The 23,241-nt window shown below is 41.2% G+C and overlaps 1 protein-coding gene across 4 annotated transcripts in view; it reads right to left on the bottom strand.

Moving 5' to 3' along the window:
• Nucleotides 1-23,241, bottom strand: part of LOC126171852 (progestin and adipoQ receptor family member 4) — a 204,212-nt gene that overhangs the window by 22,520 nt on the left and 158,451 nt on the right. For 2 of the 4 annotated variants that reach the window (XM_049920830.1, XM_049920832.1), the window contains one exon: nt 21,967-22,104. The exons of the other annotated variants lie outside the window; for them this stretch is intronic. In XM_049920830.1, coding sequence (XP_049776787.1) covers nt 21,967-22,104 — 138 coding nt within the window. The remainder of the gene's footprint in view (nt 1-21,966; nt 22,105-23,241) is intronic. 4 annotated transcript variants of the gene reach the window in all.

Genomic DNA, 23,241 nt, shown 5'->3' with positions numbered 1-23,241 from the left:
CAAAAGTTCAAAGACTGATTCCAATGTGTCCCACCCGTTGAGCCTTTTAGAGTGAAATCTTTGACATGTTTCAGGGAAAACTATGAGCAAGTCCACAAAACGGTTACTGAAATAGTGAATGTACCGAGCTCAGTTAGAGATGAAAAGAAGTTCAGACCTGCGGGGCTACGCGAAGTGGCTCGAAAAGTTTGAAACTATATTTATATAACAGTTTTGACGGTGTGAGGAACCAGCCAGATCCCTACAGAATCGAAGGTTCTAAAAGTAGCTCTTGCAAATCATAGAACTATGGAAGCATTTAATACGCTGTAAGAGAAATACAGAGATTATTCTAAAAATCTAAATATGAATGACCCAAATATCCCACGTCTTAGAAAAATACCAGCAAAACTGCAACACATAGAAATACCATCTGTTCCCAAAGAATTGTCTCAAGAACGTAAATTCAGGAAAGATTTGTTTTAAATTCTTGCAGCTGATTCTTGGGGGTAGTGTGAGGATTGAATCACCTGCAAAGGAGTGCCTCCCTTGTCACTCATTATTATCCTGCACTGGAACAACTGAACCATAATCTTTGCCGGGCTTTAGTTATCTATCATCATGCCAGAAAAGAAGGAAATCCTATCCAAGATAATTGCCATCCCCATAAAGTGGCATTCCATTCCTCACACAACTTACACAACACCCTGTTCTGTCCCTTTGCCACTCCCACCCCCTACCCCATTGCCATAGGGACCATAACCAGAGAAAGGTTCAAGACCTTTTCAATCCACCCACCCAGCACAACCTAAAATATAAAATGTCAAAACAAAAACACCTTCAGCTGTCTATATTTCAAATTTTATTCTATTTTTGAGATAAGTTTTGGCATTTCACTATGCCATCTCCAGGCCTCTCGACCAATGTGTAGGAATAATACAATCTCACATGCAGTCAAAATAGAGGCCAACATTCAGTAACTGGTATCCATAGACTTCTTTATTACCAAAGCAATCCCTTCCTTCAGTGTGTTGTTGCAGGTCTTTCTGTGGATGTAAACTCAGTTTGCATGTTGAGGGATTTGGTGAGGCAAGGTTTGAGGTTAAGAAAAATGAACAGGGAGCAGGGTTTTCTGAGGTGGCGTTGTGCATGCTGCTTTATTTACTAGAGGGCAAGAACTTCAATCTGAGAGAAGAGATGCAGGAATTTGAGACTGCAGAGCAGGAGAATTTTGCAAATGGAGAAGAGGTATTCAAGGAGGTTTGGGCCTGCAGGACTAGGTTGGTGAGGACTATGGACTGGCAGAATTTGAACAGATGGAAGCCATTGTGAAAGGAGGGATTGCAGCTAGGAACGAGTCATTTGATGGGAAGTCCAACTGGGGGGATTCCATGAGCTAGGTGACAATGCAAGAGCAGAATGTGAGACCAGGTTCTGGATAGGGATAGGGAAACTTTCCTGTATTGGCACAGATGGAAGAAGCAAGGATCCATGGTGGAGGATAAAAATGCGTAAAAATACATAAATTATGTAAGGATACATGTGAAAAATAGGAAAAATTTGTGGGAAAAATCGTAAAAAGAAGGGAACAGATGAAGTGTGGGATAAAAAGGTGAAACCTGAGGGAGTAGAGCCAGTAGTGAAAGTCAAACATGAACTAAAATTGATGTGAAAACACAATGACATCAAAGAAAAAATAAATTAAAAGACAATAACATGATGGGATGTATGGGGGGGGGGGGGGGGGAGGTTTATGTGTGAAGAGGAAGTGAATGGATTAGGTGAATTTAGTATGTGTAAGTTGAAATAAGAGAAAAGAAAGAGAGATGGTTGGAGGTGTGTATTAGGTCGAAGTCCAACAAGTTTGCGAAAATATGTTAGAGTGAGGCAGGAAGAATGGTCAATTTGAAGGTCAAGGTTTAATTGTGTTAGTGAGAATAATGTGGAAGGCCTTCACACACTGAAATTACCCTCTGAACCTTATACAGGAACAGATTTCCTGTGCCTTGTCTCTCCCGTAACTTACCACCTCCCACATTCCCACCATCTGGCCACAAAGGAGCACTCACCTCCTGACTCAGTGCCACCCTAGACTGGAGAAAATGAGACATATTCTGTGCCAGGGCTGTTACTACCTCCTGTTATGCTCTGAAACAAGGAATATCCCACCCACTATCCTCTCCACCCCTCCGACAGTGATATTCTGCCACCAACTGATCCTACACAATATCCTTCTCCATCCCTAATACACCTCTGTTCCCATCCCCTTGCTTCATGGTTCATATCCCTGCAATAAATGTAGATGCAAGACCTGTCGCATATATCTTCCCACCACCACCTACTCCAGTCCGATCATAGGCATCACCTATTCCATCATAGGCAAGGCTACCTGGAAAGCAGTCATGTGGTCTACGAACTAAGCTGTTATCACTGTGCTGGTTTCTACTTGAAAATGACAACCAACAACCAATCTGTCCACATGAATGGCCACCAGAAAACAGTTGCCAAGAGACAAATGGACCTCCCAGTTGCTGAGCATGCTGCCCAACACAACGTGCTGCACTTCAGTGACTGCTTCACAGCCTGTGTCATCTGGATCTTTCCTACCACCACCAGTTTTTCTTAATTACACAGGTGGAAACTCTCCCTGCAATATTTCCTACGCTCCCTGTAACCCTCCTGGCCTCAAGCTGCTAATGTGCTTTCCCCAGTCTGCCACCTAGGGACACACTCTCTAGGATTCATGTTCCCCTTAGAATTTTCTAATAAATAACATAATTATTTCAGTTACCAACATTTACACATGCTATACCTCAAGAATTACACTTTTAGTTGAGCAATTTTCTTTGTGCTTTATATTACACATTACTAAACTGCTTTGATATTTTTATGCTGATGTTCTGAAGCCTTCAAAATGATAATGTTATATGACAGTAACTGCGCTACAGAATGGAGTTATTATTCCTTTAGATTTAACTATTTTGTTTTAACAAATTATAAACTCAGAAATATTTATTACTGAGTCAGTGTGGCTCGCTGTTTAAATTTATTTTTTGTTTCTAAAATCACCTGCCTTCTAGTACTCACCATGATGTCAATACAGAGATCAGATTGGAATTTCTGATCACTGCATATCTTTGGCAAGGTGGCTTCCCATGTTTTGCGAGGTGACAGAACGAGGAAGAAGGGGGTTGCTGGGAGTTGGCTCTGGACTGTGTGTTAGGAGCGACGTCGGTGTCAGAGGGCAAGGCTGCTTGGTCAGTGAGCCCTGCAGAAGCAGTTGGTTGGGGATGGAATGCCATGGGCTCAAAGATCCTAGTGTGGAGGGCCAGTGTTGTCCTGATGGCGGTCATTCAAGCACTGAGAAGTGATTTCTTGGTTCTGCCTTGCATTCCAATGAAGAATTACAGCAAGTTTAGTGTATGAGGTGAACATAAGAATTCTAAAAAGGTGCACATTGGTGGTTCTACTTGCTGTAGTGAAATCGCTGATAGCATTTCATAATTTAGCTTCGGACATCATTCTGTGGTTTCGTGTGGCCCTCCCAATAATTTAAAGCCCCAGATACTTTTTTACTGCCTTTGCTAAGGTTCCCTTGCAAAAGTTGTTGTCTACCCCACCATACTGATGTTTTCTGTGGTGCAGTGTAGTCAGTGTTCAGTATTACCGAATCCACTCCCTCACCCTTTTTAAGATTTGCGAGCTGCCCCCATATTGACGTATAATCCCAGTATGCAATTTGTGTAAGTTGGTTGCACCCTGCTAACGTTTTGTACATTGTGGAAAAACTTTCCCATGCTGCACCTGATCCTGAAGGAGACCACAGTGCACAACAGTGTATAACCACTACGAAATCAAAAGACATGTATTGAATATTATTTTTTTAATGCATGTAACGACTGAGCTTAAGAGTTGATTTGTGTGTTTTTTTATTTATTTTGAATGCAAAAGATTTACATACCTAATTAACTATAACATCTATGCTTAATTATTGGTCATAATTCGTTGGGTGTCATATGCATCACATGTACGTAGGTTTACGGTGTAAAGTGTTTAAAAGGAAGGAAAATATTTTGTGATATGGTGCACATCATATAGGCTATGAGGTCTGAGTGTACATAGATAGTAATCATACTTTATTGCATTTAAGTTGTTGTTTTAATTAAAATTTTGTGATCAATATTTTATTGCCTTTAGAGATTGTAGGTGATATCTAGTAAAATTTTGGTATTGCCATGTGGCATTAGAATCTTTTATTTAACCTTGCATTATGCAATTTGTATTTTTCCATTGCTTAAAAAGGGGTTTTGAGTTTTTCATTGTAGATTGATTCTCTGAGCTGTTCTTTGATCTGTTATGACAGGATGGCCGCCAAGTTGGAAGTGTATCATGTGTCTCCACAAAAAAATGTAAATTTCAGTAGTAAAAGTAAAACGTGTGCAAGTTGTAAGAATGAAATACTGAAGCTGAACGAAAGGATATCCAGTCTACAGTTAACAATTGATGCTCAAAAGGTGGAAATAAGTAAACTACAATCTGAAAAACATGAGACGCTAATGAAGAATGAAGACTCGGTCTCGGGAAAATGGAAGATAATGACTAATGGAAGTTGTACTCAGAAAGTAAAAGCTCTGAAAGACAGTGAAAATTTAGTGCAAAAAAAAAACTCATCTGAAGTGCTTTCTGTTGTGGATTCAGTGAACATGTCGGAAAGCATTGAAAAGTTGGGAAACAAAGCGGGCAAACATTGCTCATTGTAAGTAGGTCAAACAGTGAAAATAGTGCGTCAGGAGATATTCTAAAAACTCCAAAAATAAGTGTGCACACCTAAGTTACACTACTGCAGACTTCAATGCAACAAAAGAAACTACGTGAAAAAACATATCTCCAACGAAACTGCAAACTGAAGAACATTTAGAATACGTGTGGCGAAAAAACAAGACTAGCCAGGTGAGAAGAACCACCTTAAATCCTCTGGTGAAACATAAAACAATCTGTGTGTTAGGTGATAGTCACGGCCGTGAAATTTCTGCAATGTTGATGAGAACATGTAGTTTCAAGGCATCTGGTTTCATAAAGCCAGGGGCTCCATTGAGTGAAATAACAGACCTAACATCAACTGATGTAGCTAGTTTGAATAAAGATGATTTCGCTGCATTAATAGGAGAATCAAAAGAAGTCTGTAGAAACGAGACATACAAGGTTATTACAGAAATGAGGAAATGTTTACCGGCAAGGGGACCACACCCTGCCTATCTAACCCATGTTAATATAGGCAAGAATTTGACGCATTTCTGTAAAAATACTATTTGATGCAGGACCTTAATATTTTACTGTATGTTACATGGTGCTACTAGAGTCAACTGTACTGAAATCTACTTTATCCATTTTATAGTTTTTAAGAAATACTTTTTTAAATTTATTAACAAAAAAATATTAAGTTTTTTCTGCAGAAAATATTTTTTGTGAACTTCCTAATGGGGGAATATTAATGAATGTAGTACCAGAGGTGGCTTTTTATGTTACGCAGAGTCTCTGAAAATTTCATTCATTTATCTATGATAATGGGGCATATGTACTGAAAATTTTAGTTTGCGGGAAATTGACTTTCAAGAAAAAACTTTTGAATTTGTTACTTACAGTTAATTAAAACTGTTCTGCTGCATATGATGGCCCTTCTTTGGCCTCTAGCAGGTCTTCCAGCTTCTTTTCCACCTTCCTGGATGTTTGTCTTGTTTTCTTGGCCATATTAGATGCAGACCTGTCTGCATCGACTATCCTCATTTTATCGCAATGTTACAGCCCAGTGATCATATTTTCATCAGGATTAATTTCCAGCTTTTTCAGTACCCAACACTTTCCAATATTACCACAATTGAATGTAATAACAGCATCATGAACTCCTAGTTTCATTGTATAAATGCCTACAAATACAGTTTTAGGAAGGCGGTTCCAAATTATGCTGTTGAAGCATTCATTTGGGTTCTGTGTCTGCCCATGCAGACATTTCCTTAGAAGGTCAGGATGAGCCAAGTCTCTGATAATAGGTTTAATTGCTGTAATAACAGCAGCAGGAAGAGAGTGCTGGTGAGAATAAGATTCTCTAGTTGCTTGAGCACTATTGTATTTGCACCATGAATTTTCTCCTGATGGACACAATCCATGACATGGCTTATCATTAGTAGAGGACTCATGGAAGAAATGGCCCAAACATCTCTCTTCATTGCCTCCAGACATTCTTTATTTCTCTTAATTGCCTGCCCATAGTATACCTGCAAGTTTTCTATAACAACTACTCGAAATCGCACTTGAACAAAACTAACCACGTGTTTGAAAGCATGTTGTTTACAAACAGCAGAAACAAAAGAATACCGATGGTTGTATCATTCCAAGGATAGCCAACACACTTGGGAGTTAAAAAAAAAACAACCTAACGTGCAATGTAGGGGATATAAAGATCTAAAATATATGCAGAAAAGTGGATGACAGAAAAGCAGGTGTGGCACATAAACACACGTGATAGGAAAATGCTCTTTAAATGCTCTAAAAATATTTTTTTCAGAAAAATTCTTTTCAGAGTACGAGAAACAAACAATCAAGTCATCAGTCAAATGAAAATTATGAAATAGTTTAAACAGAAGAGGACAGATGTGGATGAAGCAAATCTTATACAAGCTCCAGAAGTTAACTCACCTGCTGATTGCCACCAGCAAACAGAAGCCACACACAAGAAAGATACCAAAAATTTTTAGAGTAAGTGCTGTATTAGAAATGCCATTAGATAAAGAATCAGAAACCGTTTCAGCTTAAGTTACTAAATACCCAAATTTTGCTATACTACACCATAACATTCAGTCACTGACAAATAAAATTTACATGTTGGAAACACTACTCCAGTATGCACTAAATGCAGACATAATTTGCATTACTGAACATTGGCTACAAAATGGCTAAGTAACATTAACCTTAATCTCAGGATATAGATTAGCAAGTCATTTTAGCTGAGAGTTTTCCAAACATGGTGGCTCTGCTATCTTTGTGAAAGAACAAATAAAGTTCTGTGATGTCAGTAAAAGTTATATTGACTCAATTGAAAAAGACTTTGAACTTTCCATTACTAAACTGCCAGAGCTTAATTTTCATAGTTATTAACATATATTGAGCACCAGGTGGAAACCTGCCAGTCGTCATGAATAAACTAGAGGTTCTGCTGATCAGGATCAGTACACTAAATATAAAGATAGTGCTTTGTGGGGATTTCAGTATTGATTTTTCAGAAGACAGCAGCACCAGAGATGCTTTGATAAATATGACCAACACATTCAATATGATCCCCACAATACACTCCCCAACAAGATTAACAGAATGCACAAATTACATTATTGCCCAAATATTCATCTCAGAAACAAATTATAGAGTCACAAGCAGAGTACTGAGCATGGGTTGTAGTGATCATGAGGCACAGCTGCTGTGTATATGGGTCCGGCCATCCTGATATAGGTTTTTCGTGATTTCCCTAAATTGCTCCCGGCAAATGCCGGGATGGTTCCTTTGAAAGGGCACGACCGACTTCCTTCCCTGTCCTTCCCTAATCCAATGAGACCTATGACCTGCTGTCTGGTCTCCTCCCCCTAAAACAACCCAACAACTGCTGTGTATAGAAATGCCAACAAGTAGTAGCAGTTCCAAAAAAGTAGATGAAAAAAGAACCTTTTCTGAAGATAGCATTAGAATTTTTAATCTCTGGGGAAAATAGGGAAAGCATCGCCACCCAGAACAATGTTGATAGCATGTACATGAGTTTTCAGAACATCTTTCTTCACCATTTTAATGTAGCATTTCCAAAAGTAGTAAAAACAGTATAACCTAACAATAATAAGTAATGAGTAACTAAAGGCATAAAATTTTCCAGTGAGAGAAGCATATTTATGCAGTACTGTTGAAAGAAATATAGAGTAACCCAAGAATTCGCAGATTATTCAAAGGCCTACAAAAGAATCTATGGTACAGTAGTCAAAGAGGCAAAAATTATATGGAATGACAATTTGATAAGAAACTCGTCTAACAAAATGAGATCCACGTGGAGAGTTATAAAGTAAGAAACTTGTAGTTCAGCACCAAAGAAAAATTCATTAACACTAGAAGGCTCAAAAGTCACAGACCCAAATTCAGTTGTGGAAAAATTCAATGAATACTTCTTCTCTAGCTGAAGACCTCATTCAGGTACACTTTCAAGGACCAGTCCCAAGTTTCTCCAGCAAGTCAGTGATCTCGACGGCTTGTATGTATGTTTATGAAACAAACCCCAATGAAATTATAAGTAAAATTAAATCATTAAGCAATAAAATGTCAAGTGGTCTTGATGAAGTACCTGATTTCAAAGCATGTGATCACCACATAGCAAACCCTTTGGCAAAAATTTTCAACCTCTCTTTAAAAGCTGGTGTATTTTCAAATGTTTTTAAAATAGCAAAAGTTTTACCACTGCTAAAAATATGTTCTTCTGAAAAAATATCAAACTAATGACCCATGTCACAGTTAAGTTCCTTCTCAAAAATTCTAGAAAAACTCTTCTATGACAGGCTTTTAAGTTTCATAAATAAATATGCACCTCTTACAGTACAACAACATGGTTTTAGGAAGTCTAAATCTACACAGACAGCAATTTTCAAATTCTTAGACTCCATTTTAAAATCCCTTGATCAACATAAATTAGCTGCAGGTATATTTCTAGATCTATCAAAAGCCTTTGACATCCTGGACCATAACATTCTGCTCAAAAAATTAGAAAGACTAGGAGTAAGAGGTGTAGCACATAGCTGGTTGTGTTCATACCTAAAAAAAACTGCAGGCAGAAAGTATCACTTCAGTATGAGTTCAACAAAAAGGATAAACCAAGAGACAACTCCTTTCTTTCTAGCGAATTACCAATAAAATATGGTGTACCACAGGGTTCAATCTTATGTCCACTACTCTTTTTGATTTATGTGGACGACTTAGTTGAATATATGAGTCCCACAAAAACTATCCTGTTTGCCGATGAAAATACTTTCTGAGTGGTTCACAAAAAACAAACTCATTATAAATACTGAAAAAACTGTGTGTGTCGATTTTCATTTAATTCCTCCAACTAATCAAATGTCTATTCAAGCACAATTAAAAAATGATCCCCTAGAAAATGTAAGTGTCACTAAATTTTTGGGTCTATGGGTTCAGCAAGACTTAAAGTGGGACACACATATAAATAACTTGTTTAGGAAACTATCATCTGTGTGCTATGGCCTAAGAATTTTAAACGCTACAACAAGCAAAACAACAGTACTGCAGGCATACTATGCACATTTCCACTCACTAGTCCGATATGGGATCATTTTCTTGGGATACTCAACTCACAGTGTAAAGGTTTTTAGAATGCAAAAAAGAGCTCTAAGAATAATTTGTGGCCTTAAAAAGATGGAGTCCTGTAAATCCCATTTTACTGAGCTTGGTGTTCTAAATGTTCCAAGTTTATTCATCTATGAAACTATCTTGTTCACTAGGGACTACCTCCTGAAAACAGGCAAACTGCTACAGAACAAAAATGTACACAACTATAGTACCAGAGGGAAATCAAATGTACATAAAAAATATCACAGAACAACCATCTATCAGAGGAGCATAATTAACATTGGTGTAATACTACGCAATAAGATACCAGAGGAAAAAAAAGTGCTACTCATCCAATATTTAAAGCTAAAGTAAAGGCATTTCTAATGAAGCACTGTTTCTATTCTGTTGGAGAATTTCTGAATATGTAACAGAATTAATTGTAATAGGTACCTATTTTTAATTTGCCTACTATTTTGCTAATACTATGTATTATTGTAACTTATCTTTGACCTGTCCAATATCAATTGTACAATTTGTGCTGTATGATAAAACTGGACCAATAAAAAATCAAATCAAATTAAATTATTCAAGAGACTGTTGGTTAAATAATGCTTCAGGAACTTTCATTAAGAAACAACATTGAGGATCTTGCTGTTCATGATAATGAATGTTCACTTACTATTTTAAGATCAAGCTAATAAAGTTGTAAAATTTTAAAGGTAAAAAAAAACTTTTATTAGAAAAATGGTACCTGCCCGTACTCCCCACAACTTCCACGTATTCAAAGTATGGGCATTCGGGCATTGTCTGATGTTTTCACCGGTATATATCCCAGCTAATGCCTGCGGGGCCATGTCAATAATAAATGATAAGAATTGGTGATTTTGTTGCTGACATTGCATGTTTAGTGTCAAATGGTATATAATATATAATTCTTCCATACAACATTAAGTAATGAATAATAAATGTGAAATAATGACTATAAATGGTGTAATACTTGAAATTGTTTATTTTAAATTTGATCCCACATGAGATTCAAGACTGTTATGTTACATAATTATAGCAGAGATATGAATAAACAGTTTATCTATTCTTGCCTTTGGAACTATTAAAGTGTTCAAAGTATTTCTCTTTCAAAGTAGTTAACCTCAGCAGACTTAAACACAGATTTATGTAGCCTCTTGCATTGTCTCCTGCTTTAGGACGAGGAAAAAATTGGACAGAAAAATGTCACCAAAGGGACATTTCAACTTGACTAGGAAATTGCTTTGAATTAATTAAATACTTTAAGCTGTACATGGTCTAACAAATCATACCACAGAGCTAGAACTTTTCATTGTGGTTGCAGAAATGTAGATCGTATATGAATATTTACTTCTTAAAGATTTGGTTATTTTTCTTGTTTCAATGATGATGTGGGAAAAATTTAATTTCACTGGTTTTTCTATGTATTACTTCTAAACTGCTTCTTCTAAACTGCTGACTAATTGGCACATATGGCACACATCAAGAAAGTAACCAAACACAGTAACCAATAATTATATATGGTACTATATGTAACTATTTATGAGATCGCTGTTATGCATTGACTCCACAGCTATTTGAATGAAACTACTTTATAGGCCTAAGGAGGATTACCGGGTTTGTTGCACCAATAATCACACCTATTTAGCAATAGTTCATTTACTGACCTTAACACATACAAGGATCACAAAGAACTGATATGAACATGGCGGAACAGCCAAAGATAATGCTTAGAGTCCAAAGATGAATGCATATCGATGTTGGTATTGATTCCATTGGCACCACATAGCCCAGCCCCCCCCCACCCCCACCCCCCTTTGCAATACGGAGTAGAGAGAGGCCGGGGGGGGGGGGGGCGTGACTATGGTGTCAGCAGGGGTGGTCCGTGGGAACTGGACCATAGTCAGCTCGGTACCGTCGTCAGGGAGTTGCGTGAGTAGATGTCATGAGGGAAGGTTCGGCCGCCGAACCTGGAAGTCGTTGAAGTGAGCCGGGCGTCGTACTGGGTGTGCTGGGTGTGCAGCGACAGGTAGGCCGGCGGTTTGCGGTTGGAATGGAGTGAGGACGACAATGTCTCCGGTGGGCACGGCGAACACAAGAAGCATGTCCAGGTCGACGTTGGGCAGGAGGGAAACACATTTCATCAAGTGGCAGGGAATGGCGGAGGTTGTGTCATGAACACTGAATGAAGAGAAACACACGACGAACAGTGAATAATCACGCAGTATTATTGAGATGTCATGGATTACGTCTGGGGGGACATGCACAAACACCTCGAGCGAGGGCACGTTCAAGATGGGGGGTGTGAGAAACCTCGACACGGCGAGGCAGGCGATGGTGGAGAGGTTGAAGGGACCAGCGAAGGGCCCAGAAGCAAGGGCGTGATCGTAGGTAATCTCGACGTGGGGAGCATGTGGTCACTTGACTGAGTGCGTGAGACCTGAATAGGGGGTGAGGTTGGAGGAGAGCTTGACGACTGGAGCTAGAAGTCACTCAATCAATTGTGTAAGTCCGACATGGAGGGACTGGTCGGAGCGTCATGAGCCATGACAGTGAGTGGCGTGGTCGTGGCCTGAAGGGGGGTAGAAGAAGGCTCGACATGAGCAGGCTTAATTCCGTTGAGAGAGACTGTAACAGCTGAATCTTTCATCTGGATGTCATAGGTGTTTGAGCGCCGGAGAACTCTGTACGGGTCTGTATATGGAGGTTGGAGGGGAGCACGAAGAGTGTCATCTCTGAGCATGACGTACTCACAATTGTCCAGAGATTTCAGGACGTGAATCTCTGGGCGGGAATGGCTGGTGAGTGGAGAGATATGGAGATTGATGAAGTGGCGTCTGACACAGTCCATGAAGGAAGGTAAGTCAGACTGAGGGAGAGAAGCAGAAGGGCTCACAAGTTCACCAGGGAGAACAATGTTGTGGCCGTATACGAACTCGGCTATTCTGCCTTTGAGGTCTTCCTTATAGATCGCACGAATGCTGAGTAGCACAAGGGGAAGGGCCTCCGTCCATAGAGAGTCATGGCATCGAATAGTCACCTGGAAAGTGCAGTGCCCTTACTTTGCGGTTGATATGCTGTGGTATGGATGTGCCAGATGCTGCAAATGTTACAAATCTCATTGAACAGGGCCGACTCAAATTAGTTGTTCAGAAATCTGATTTTTAAGTTCGGAGAGGCACTCAGGACAAAATCGATGTGGTTTACTGGAGATCGGGGGACCTGGCGTGAGGTGAAGCTTGTGAACCGTGCCATTGGTGATGACGGAAATGTTGCCGACGGCACGGGAGGCAGTTTGTTTACAGTGTGTGGCAGGCGGGGCAGGCAAGGCATGGTCGTGTGTTCAGAGCCACTCGGTGGATCTGACGGGAGCCGAGGCGGCAAAGTGTCCCAGGAGTCAACGCGACAGGATGGCCGCCGGCCCGAAGCAGTGGCACCGTGGTCGGGCGAGCTTGGTGGAGCTCGTGAGGCGTTGGTGAGTCCATTGTTCGAGGGTGCAGCCTGTGGCAGCATGGTCACGGGCGAAACGCTTGGCACAAGTGCACTGTTTGTGTTGTCAGTGGCAGTCGCACGGCAGTGCACAGGAGCCGAAGTTGCATAGTTTGAGGTGCTGTCCGCGAGGGGCGGGGTAAGAGCCGTCAGTTTGGGAACACGTGACGCTTGTTGCGCATGCGCACTTGTGTCCGGCCGAGTGTCAAACGTTGCCGTGTTAGGAGGGTGTGGCCCTGCAGAACTGTCAGTACATGTTATGGCAGTCTTGATAGCACAGTTGCGAGGGGTAGCGGGAGGCTCGATTGCTGGGACTACAAGAGCTGGAGCTGTGTTTTGTAGAGTCGGAGGGAGAGCTCGAAGTTTTCCTTGCATAGGCGAGCGACATGTTCGAGCTCGACAAGACACTTGTGCGTGGTTTCTTGTAATGTACTGGACAGAGACGAGCATGTACAGATGAGATGAGCCTAGAACGATGTGTCACAGGGCAGTTTGCTCAACTGAGCACAGGGCGAAGTGAGTCTTGGATGGATGATGAAACACGGTGTTTCACACTAGGTCTGGTGAAAGTTTGTGGTGTCACAAGAAGTCAATGCCTAGTATAGGTTCATCAATTTCGCACACTAAAAAAGTCCACTCAAGTTTGCAGTTTGCGGAGAGTGAGACGACGTGGGAAGTTGAACCCGAGCATTGTAGTTTAGTTGAATTCATGGCTTGCAGAGAAGTATGATGAGGGCGGATGTTTGATGATGCTAAGGACGTAGGCAGCAGTGAAACATTGGCGCCTGTGTCCGCTAGGAAAAGGTATCCCAATGAAATGTCTTTAATGTAAAGTCGTCCCCAATTAGCCGGTCGTTCCTGGACAGAATGGAGCACTGTGGAGTGCCTGTTATGTTGTGCACAGGAGGCGGCACCCGGGCCTACCTGCGATTGGTATTTGGGAAGTAGCAGGGTGATCTGCAGTTTCGTGCTGCCTCACCAAACCATGTGTGGAAGTAACAGTACAGGTAGTGCGATTGCATTTCCTGTTGAAAGTTCGTTGCCAGTGGTGGTGGCCGAGGTTCGGTGGCCACAGCAGGTTCTGTTGCAGGAGGGGGCGTGACTGTGAGTGGAGCCAGTGATGTCCCAGTTGCTTGTTTACTGCTTCCCGGAGCGAGCGGAATGGTTGGTATAGTACGGCCCTGGCCGCGTCCGGCCGCAGGGCGGTGAGCCTGAACCTGAGACTTGTCAGGTAGGCAGTGGCTGGCGAAATAGAGCAGTGATGCATCATGTTGCTTGTCAACAATTGTCATTCTTTGCTCGACAGGTCAGAAGACCTTTGAGCCAGAGCAAAGCGGATGTGAGGAGATAGTTTATCTGACCAGATGGCGAGGATAGCTGTGTCAGAGAATAGATTGGCACTGACCAGGGCACATAGCTGTCTCCAGAACTGGGAAGGTTTGTCATTGCCTAGTCACTCGACGTGGAGCACTTGTGGTATTGCTGCCTCAGTTGAGTGTGCAAGCCGACGTAGTACTGTCTTTTTTCTAGAGTGTACTGGGTAGATGAGTCTGGGACGTCGACCAGGTCAGCAATCAAGTCCTCCTGGTCATGCACGTGGGTGATGAGGCACAGAAACCGGGTTGACTCGTCGAGTTTGTAATGGTCGAACGCTTCGTCCACAATTTTGAGCCAGGTTGTTGCTCTGTCAGGATTAAATGGCGGCAGTGTCGGTAGGCGTCGGGGCACTGCCTGAATTGAGCTGTTGTTGCTGTAGTATTCCAGGAGAGTGTGCCTTCAGGGGATGTGGCAATGATGGCTGTTCGGGTGGCAGCATGAAGGTGACATGTTGTGGTTGAGCGCGATCCGTCGCAACGTGGAAGGCTGACATGGGCGAGACACCGTAATGTGTCGATTGCAGCTGCAGAAGCTTGACACGTTGCGGGTGTGTTCGGATTGATGCGTCGCGGCACACCGACGTGGATGAGGCACTGAGATGTACCAAGAATGGTAGCGGAAGCTCGACTGGAGCCGGCGCAGGGGTGACAGGAGAGTAAAAGTTCAAAGTTTGAGAATGCATGTTAGTCCACGGAAAGCTTGACGTATGATCAGAGCCGGGTCCACCTGTATTGCAGGGATGCTGTGGAGGTGCGGGCTGTCCAGAAGCACAGTGTGGGAAATGATGTCAAACATGGGACGGAATGTGTAAATGTTCACTGTTCATAGTCACTCCACTCAAAATGGTGTACAGATAAGGTGAATGTCATGGCACAAAACACTGAGATGTAGCAGTGGGACGGAGGTGGAGGTCAGGCACAGATAACAAGTTATTGCTACTGTTGCAGGCCGAGGTATCGAAGTAGGAAGGCATGTGCTGATGCTGAACCGAGGCAGGCGCTGGTGTGGTTGGATGCTGACGAGGTAGACCTGTGAACAAAGCAGTTTCGGCCACATGGCAGGTATCGGCATGGTACTGCACGGATTGCGGTGTGACAAATCGTTGTCCTGGTGGTAGTAGGTTGTCCGATGAAGCATTTGCAGAAATTGGCATTGGTCACGCAGTGCACGGAGATCCGTAAGAGGTAACTGCACAGCTGATGAGGAAGGGCACATGTGGCGGGAACAAAGGCATTTGATAGCCAGAGTCATGCGCACTCTTAACCTCACGTATTGTTGCAGGCTCAAAAACATCTGGCGAAATCAGAAGAATCATTGAGTGAGAGGCATCGTGGTGCCGTCCTGGTGGGTGTACATCGCCCGCAACACAATTCATGTCGATCACAAAATCTGGCATTAGGCACTGGGCCGAAGTCATTGATCGAATGCTGTGTCAATGTAATACACGTGAAAATAGCTGACGCGGAGGTCGCAGACACAGTAAAACGGCAAAAACGGAAGACGTTACAACTCGGGGTCACCAGTAAGGAGGATTACCAGACTGGTTGCACCAATAATCACACCCATTTAGCAATAGTTCATTTATTGACCTTAACACATACAAGGATCACAAAGAACTGATCTGAACATGGTGGAACAGCCAAAGATAATGCTTAGAGTCCAAAGATGAATGCATATCAATGTTGGTGTCAATTTCATCGGCGCCACAGGCCTATGAGAAGCTGGATGGAGCTATTGATAGATTACTGTAGACAGTTATGTCAATGTATCAGTTATGTTGTGTTCCGGTTTTCAACAGTGGCCAAGGGTAAAAATTGTACACTTATAGTCTAAGTTCTGCATGACCTCTCTAAACAAATTTATGTAGAGAGCAATTCACTGTACGAACAGTAGCCATCTTATGAATAACCAGGAAAGACACCTTGGACAGATGTAACTTCCAGTGTTTCAGTGTATATCACTGAAAACCATCTCCTGTGGAGAGACAACAGTTGTATGTGCATCTACCCCTGGCATATCTTACACCACAAAACTGCCATACATATCTCTTTTACTGATATGAATAGGTCAAGTAGAGTATACTGTCAGAAGAAAAGAAGTGGTTATACCCATATGCATATGATAACCAAATCTGTGTAAATTTTTAAAAACTGTCAAAATATTAAACAGAAGAAAATCTCTCTATTAGTCTACAACTATAGAAGGGAAAAAAAATCATAAGGTTAATCAGAGCACATTTTACTAATGGTTAAACTGCACACCAAAGTTTTTGTATTAAATAAAAATAATTGGGGAAGGAAAGAGCTAAAAGACAAACTTGTCCTGATCAAAAGCAAATTTTAAAGCAGTGAATATACACTCCTGGAAATGGAAAAAAGAACACATTGACACCGGTGTGTCAGACCCACCATACTTGCTCAGGACACTGCGAGAGGGCTGTACAAGCAATGATCACACGCACGGCACAGCGGACACACCAGGAACCGCGGTGTTGGCCGTCGAATGGTGCTAGCTGCGCAGCATTTGTGCACCGCCGCCGTCAGTGTCAGCCAGTTTGCCGTGGCATACGGAGCTCCATCGCAGTCTTTAACACTGGTAGCATGCCGCGACAGCGTGGACGTGAACCGTATGTGCAGTTGACGGACTTTGAGCGAGGGCGTATAGTGGGCATGCGGGAGGCCGGGTGGACGTACCGCCGAATTGCTCAACACGTGGGGCGTGAGGTCTCCACAGTACATCGATGTTGTCGCCAGTGGTCGGCGGAAGGTGCACGTGCCCGTCGACCTGGGACCGGACCGCAGCGACGCACGGATGCACGCCAAGACCGTAGGATCCTACGCAGTGCCGTAGGGGACCGCACCACCACTTCCCAGCAAATTAGGGACACTGTTGCTCCTGGGGTATCGGCGAGGACCATTCGCAACCGTCTCCATGAAGCTGGGCTATGGTCCCGCACACTGTTAGACCGTCTTCCGCTCACGCTCCAACATCGTGCAGCCCGCCTCCAGTGGTGTTGCGACAGGTGTGAATGGAGGGACAAATGGAGACGTGTCGTCTTCAGCGATGAGAGTCGCTTCTGTCTTGGTGCCAATGATGGTCGTATGCATGTTTGGCACCGTGCAGGTGAGCACCACAATCAGGACTGCATACGACCGAGGCACACAGGGCCAACACCCGGCATCAAGGTGTGGGGAGCGATCTCCTACACTGGCCGTACGCCTCTGGTGATCGTCGAGGGGACACTGAATAGTGCACGGTACATCCAAACCGTCATCGAACCCATCGTTCTACCATTCCTAGACCGGCAAGGGAACTTGCTGTTCCAACAGGACAATGCACGTCCGCATGTATCCCGTGCCACCCAACGTGCTCTAGAAGGTGTAAGTCAACTACCCTGGCCAGCAAGATTTCCGGATCTGTCCCCCATTGAGCATGTTTGGGACTGGATGAAGCGTCGTCTCACGCGGTCTGCACGTCCAGCACGAACGCTGGTCCAACTGAGGCACCAGGTGGAAATGGCATGGCAAGCCGTTCCACAGGACTACATCCAGCATCTCTACGATCGTCTCCATGGGAGAAAGGTGGATATACACTGTGCTAGTGGCGACATTGTGCATGCTCTGTTGCCTGTGTCTATGTGCCTGTGGTTCTGTCAGTGTGATCATGTGATGTATCTGACCCCAGGAATGTGTCAATAAAGTTTCCCCTTCCTGGGACAATGAATTCACGGTGTTCTTATTTCAATTTCCAGGAGTGTAGTAGTTGAATTTGACACATATGTTTCCACATTACAATTAACACTTTGGAGAACAGGCGCAAGTATAATGTGGGCCACGATTTTCTTGATGCACACACCACCTGTCACTTGAAATCTGCATTCATTTCATATGAAAGCAAGGAACAGACATCCTGCTACCTGTCACTTGACAGGTTCTGCCTTCCGTAGTCTGTTTATAGAATTACTTTCGAAAAAGCAGTAGCAAACATTAGAGCTATTTGGAATATGACTTGGAGAAGATGAGACCATTCATTGGCAAAACAAGCAGAAAAGAAGCAAAGTGGTATTACTCTTATTGAAAAATATCTGTCTGCATGCCAGGGCACTTCAACCTTTCCATAGGAAAGCCAATTAATTGTGAAATTCCTCAAGAACTCACCTCACACTTTTTTAAGGATGATTGTACTTTTTGCCATTGTTATTGCATCATTTGAAATCTATGAAAGAACTAAAATAAGGATGAAAAACTAATGTTGAAGGTTGGCCTTTTCTAGTGTGTGTTACCCTTTAAGATTGACATATCAAAAACAAATGTATCATTAAAATTTTTAATAATGGCATAGGTCTTCTAGGCCCAAAAATTTTCTAATTGGCTTGTCCTCAAAGTGTTAAATTTTGATTGAGAGTGAAATGCTTCATGATTTAAGAAATTCATCACACATTCTCAGACATAATGTAATTCATCTTGCATAAAAGGAAACTTACTTTGAAAGTAATGCTTCTCAAACCCCCATTCTCAATATTTTCCTGAAACCTGTTAGAAATGTAAACATGTTTGATGTCACACTCATTGAAAGCAGTTTGTCATTACAAAGCATTGCATAGTCTTCAGCCTAAAGCCTTTGACACGTTTTGTCAGCAGACACTTGTGTGAGCACTGTCTTTTGTTGTTGTAAATGGCTCATTTTCTTTGCAACTAAAGTTTTGTGTTGGTTTTATTGCCTTGTTTATGTCTTATTGCTGCAGTGTTATTCTGAAATAGTAGGTTAAAGTAAAATTCTTTCTTAGAGTATCAGTTCTTACCAGTCAAAATTACAATATTTAACTAAAAACTAAAACAACAAAAAATTCCCAGAATTCTAAAAAAACTTCTTTTCTTCTCCTGTATTTTTGCAGAATGAAAAAATTCCCAAATTTTTCCAAGATTTCCTGGTTGTCTCATGTATGTACACACTGAAAAAGATCCACAGCTCTCTGCTCCACTAAGCCCATATGGGGTACTGAAACTGGTCTCCTTATTCAACTAAAACCATTACTAAACTGCAATATGATTGTTACTGTGTATCAAAGGTTGCTATTTACACTTGTGAGATCATCAGTAAGTGAGAGTTAAAGTCTGAGCCATTGAACTGTGTACTATACAGTAACAGGCCAAGATTTACCACTGAGCAACACATTACAAACAATAAATATGCATCACAATACACCAGTACATTTCACTTTTTTAAAGTTAATATTTCAATTCTTATATTGCTGCATAGTATTACATTAGTATTATTCATGTATGTTCACTTTTCTGTGATTTTTCTTTTATTTGCATTCATCACTGTATAAATGAAATAACTGACTGGATGAAATAATGATAGCGTTATGCAAGAAACTGAATTGTTAAATCTACATAATTTACGTAATTTTCACAAAAGTACATTAATTTTGAAAAGTGACAATTATTGGAAGAATGTGCATGCTAATTAATATTATAATTCTTGCAGGTGAATCCTAAAGCCCAACATAAATATGAAAAAATATTGAAATATGTTTTATGTGAAAAGTCCTCGATTTCATTTAAAAAAAAGTAAAATTTTGGTGAAAAGTTGTCATTGTAATCATATTAAAACAAGAAAAAATAAAGCAAATCTTGTATCAAAATCATTTTAATTATAAAACTATAATTATATTGTAAACCCTAACTTTCCATTGATTGTCAAGAAGTTTAAAAAATAATTGCAGCTGCAAATACAAGAATCTTAGCGAAGTTTTCTCAGTCTTGCAGTCAGAGGCAGGGTCATATTGTCAAAAAATTTAGTTTGTGTGTTAAAAAGGGTTATGATGAATACACGAAGAACATTAAGAGATTTTCCATAAGAATTTGTAATTAATCAAAATCCTCCAAATCAAATAGGAATATAGAATAATCAAAAAAATTCTTCTGTAATGGACAAGAATGATATAGAAATTTGACAAACGTTTCTCAACACCCCTTTTCAACAAGATAAGTAACCAATTATTTACATAACAATTTCCTGCTCCAAAAATTTTTATCATATTACAAGAAACTCAGTATTATGGTGTGGATATTGCACATAATTAATTTTTAATTGAAATTTTGACTAAGTTTTTAAATTGCTTGATGCTGTGGCTAAAGTGTCCCATGCACGACAAAACAGCGCTAAACAAAACTGGTGCCAAGGCAATTGTTGTGCATCATGTGCCATAGATGACAGGGGTGAACAACAGTTATGGAGATTGTGTATGGGTGAATAGATGTGCAGATGTCGGAGAACTGACTGCCAAGATGAATCAAGGGGCTACCAACAGTCTCTCCTCAATGACCATTCAGTGAACATTTCTGCGTATGGGTCTCTGCAGTAGGTGCCTCGTTCATGTACTCTTGCTGATTACTGTTCATCTGCAATGAAAGCTGGATTTTGCATACCAGTAGGACAACTGGATGTGCGCTGAGTGGTGACAGGTGGGCTTTCCAGACGAATCACATTTTATGCTTCATCAGTCAGATGGCAAATACCTTGCAACAATCATCCAGGCTAGATGAGGGAGCAGTATTGTCTGGGGATCATTATCATGGCATTCTCTGGGTGGTCTGATTATCCTGGAAGGCCCAATGGATGAACAGAAGTACACATATTTCCTTGGGGACCATGTCAACCCCTATATGCCGTTTTTTTTTTTTTTTTTTTTTTTTTTTTTCCCCCTCTCGGCATGATGGCATATACCAGCAGGACAATGCAATGTGTCACACAGCTTGCAGTATATAAACTGTTCATGCTATGGATCTTCACCAAGAAACTTAGTGCAGCTAACCATGGCATAGGGGTTGGCATAGCTCTACATCCCTGTCGTTATCTTACAAAACCTCACTGACACACTTCCTGCACATCTGCATAGCAAAAGGTGGATATTCTGACTTTTGACAGGTGCCCATTAATGCGACTGTGCCATGTACTACCAAATATAACTCTTCATTACACTGAAATGATCCTTGTATGTGATTCAATTTTTTCCTTGTAGTGTACTAGCAAGAAACGTGGCAAGATTTCTTAGAGAGGTAGCGGTAGAAGACTGCATTTAGAACACTATTTCATGATCATCTAAGCTCATTTGCAGTTAAAGCATTGACACATTTTGGCTCATGGGTAGGATACTAAGAAAATACAATACATTTACAAAGGAGATTGCATACAAAACGGTTGTACAACCCATCCTAAAATAGTGCTAATGTTGGTTGGGGCTCATACCAAATAGGATTACCAGTGGATGTAACATATATTCAAAGAAAAGCAGCAGGAATGGTTACAAATTTGTCTGACGCATGAGGAGAGCATTGTTGAGAAGCTGAAAGGACTGAACTGGCCGACTTTTAAATAGAGACCCAAACTATCACATGAAAGCCCACTTATAAAGCTTCAAGAACCAGCTTTAAGCAAGCAATCTGGTAATATATACTGATCCACGTATACAACTTCCATGCACATTGTGAAAATGAGATTATGATAATTACAGAGGACAAAAGTGAATGTAATGGCAAGAAACCCTAATAACAGTTACAGTGAGAAGTGCCCTCTGCCATGCACTTACCATTGATATACATAGTAATAATGAAGTGTACAAGGATGAGTGCATATTGATGCTGTATATCTACAGTCTGTTGGCGTTGACTGCTATGTACAGTCTTACAATAGTAATACAGTATGGAAATAGATGTACTTTACCTGTAGTATAACATGTATCAATGTTGCTGGATCTCCTCCCCCTATAGGTGACATTCGTAACAGGCACAGAAACTGGCGCATCACAAAGGGGAGCAGAAAACAGAGCCTTCGTTCCCATGGAGACCAAGCAGTAAGTGCCTTCATATGAAATAAACAAAATTGCTTATAAACTGAGTTTTCAACAAAACTATACATTGAAAATTTCTAGGGTTTACTTTATATATTTTAATGAAGATGATATTGTCGTAGTCTTGCAGCTCTTGTGGTTTGATGCAGCTCTCCACTCTAATCTCCCTTGTGTGGCTCTTCGTCTCTGTGTAACTACTGCAACCTACTTCCATTTCAACCTGGTTATTGAAGTCGACCCTTGGGCTCCAAAACTGATAGTATAGTATTCTCCTTAAAAGATAATGATACCATGACAAAGGCACTATCAAATTACTGAGTATCTACCTCAACACAAAACTGAACTGGAGACCATACACAGATAATCTACATAGCAAACTATTTCATGTGTTGTACCTAATCAGGAACTAAATACCTGTGTTAGTGTGAAACAATTGCTCCTTGCCTGTACACAAGAACTATGGATAATGATGTCGGGTAACTCTATTGGAGCCAGAAGAGCTTTTCTTTGGTAAAAACGTATGGTCTGAGAGCCAACAATCCATGCAAAATGTATTTCATCAATAACAAAACAACGGCTATCCTAATTCTATACATATTTCACATGCTTATACTCACCCAATGACAACTGGGATAAACACGAGACAAGAACAAATGTTCACTTTTGCAGAACTAGGAACAGGAACTCTTTGAATATTCCCTGGACTAGCCTGACAACTATGTGAGGTGGCACAGTGGTTAGCACACTGGACTTGTAGTCGGGAGGATGATGGTTCAAACCTGTGTCTGGCCATGCAGATTTAGATTTTCTGTGATTACCTTAAATTCCTCCAGATAAACCCCAGGATGGTTCCTTTGAATGGGCCAGGCCATTTTCCTTCCCCATCCTTCCCTCTTCAAAGCTTGTTCTTCATCTCTAATGACCTCATTGTTGACGAGATGCTAAACACTAACCACCATCTCCCTCCTTTGGACTAACAACAACTCAAAAATACTTTCTGCATGCAGGTAGGTCTCTTTTTAACAAATTAACAAGTGGAATGAAGCAGTTAAATACTAATAAGTCCAGAAATATTATAGAATCCAGTCTGAGAGAAAAATATTTCTACACTGTTGACGAATTTGTCAGTAGCAATGTAAGTAATCTAC

This window comes from Schistocerca cancellata, chromosome 1 (assembly GCF_023864275.1).
Source record: "Schistocerca cancellata isolate TAMUIC-IGC-003103 chromosome 1, iqSchCanc2.1, whole genome shotgun sequence".
Taxonomy (NCBI): Eukaryota; Metazoa; Arthropoda; class Insecta; order Orthoptera; family Acrididae; genus Schistocerca; species Schistocerca cancellata.
This window is presented reverse-complemented; position numbering and strand designations above follow the sequence as displayed.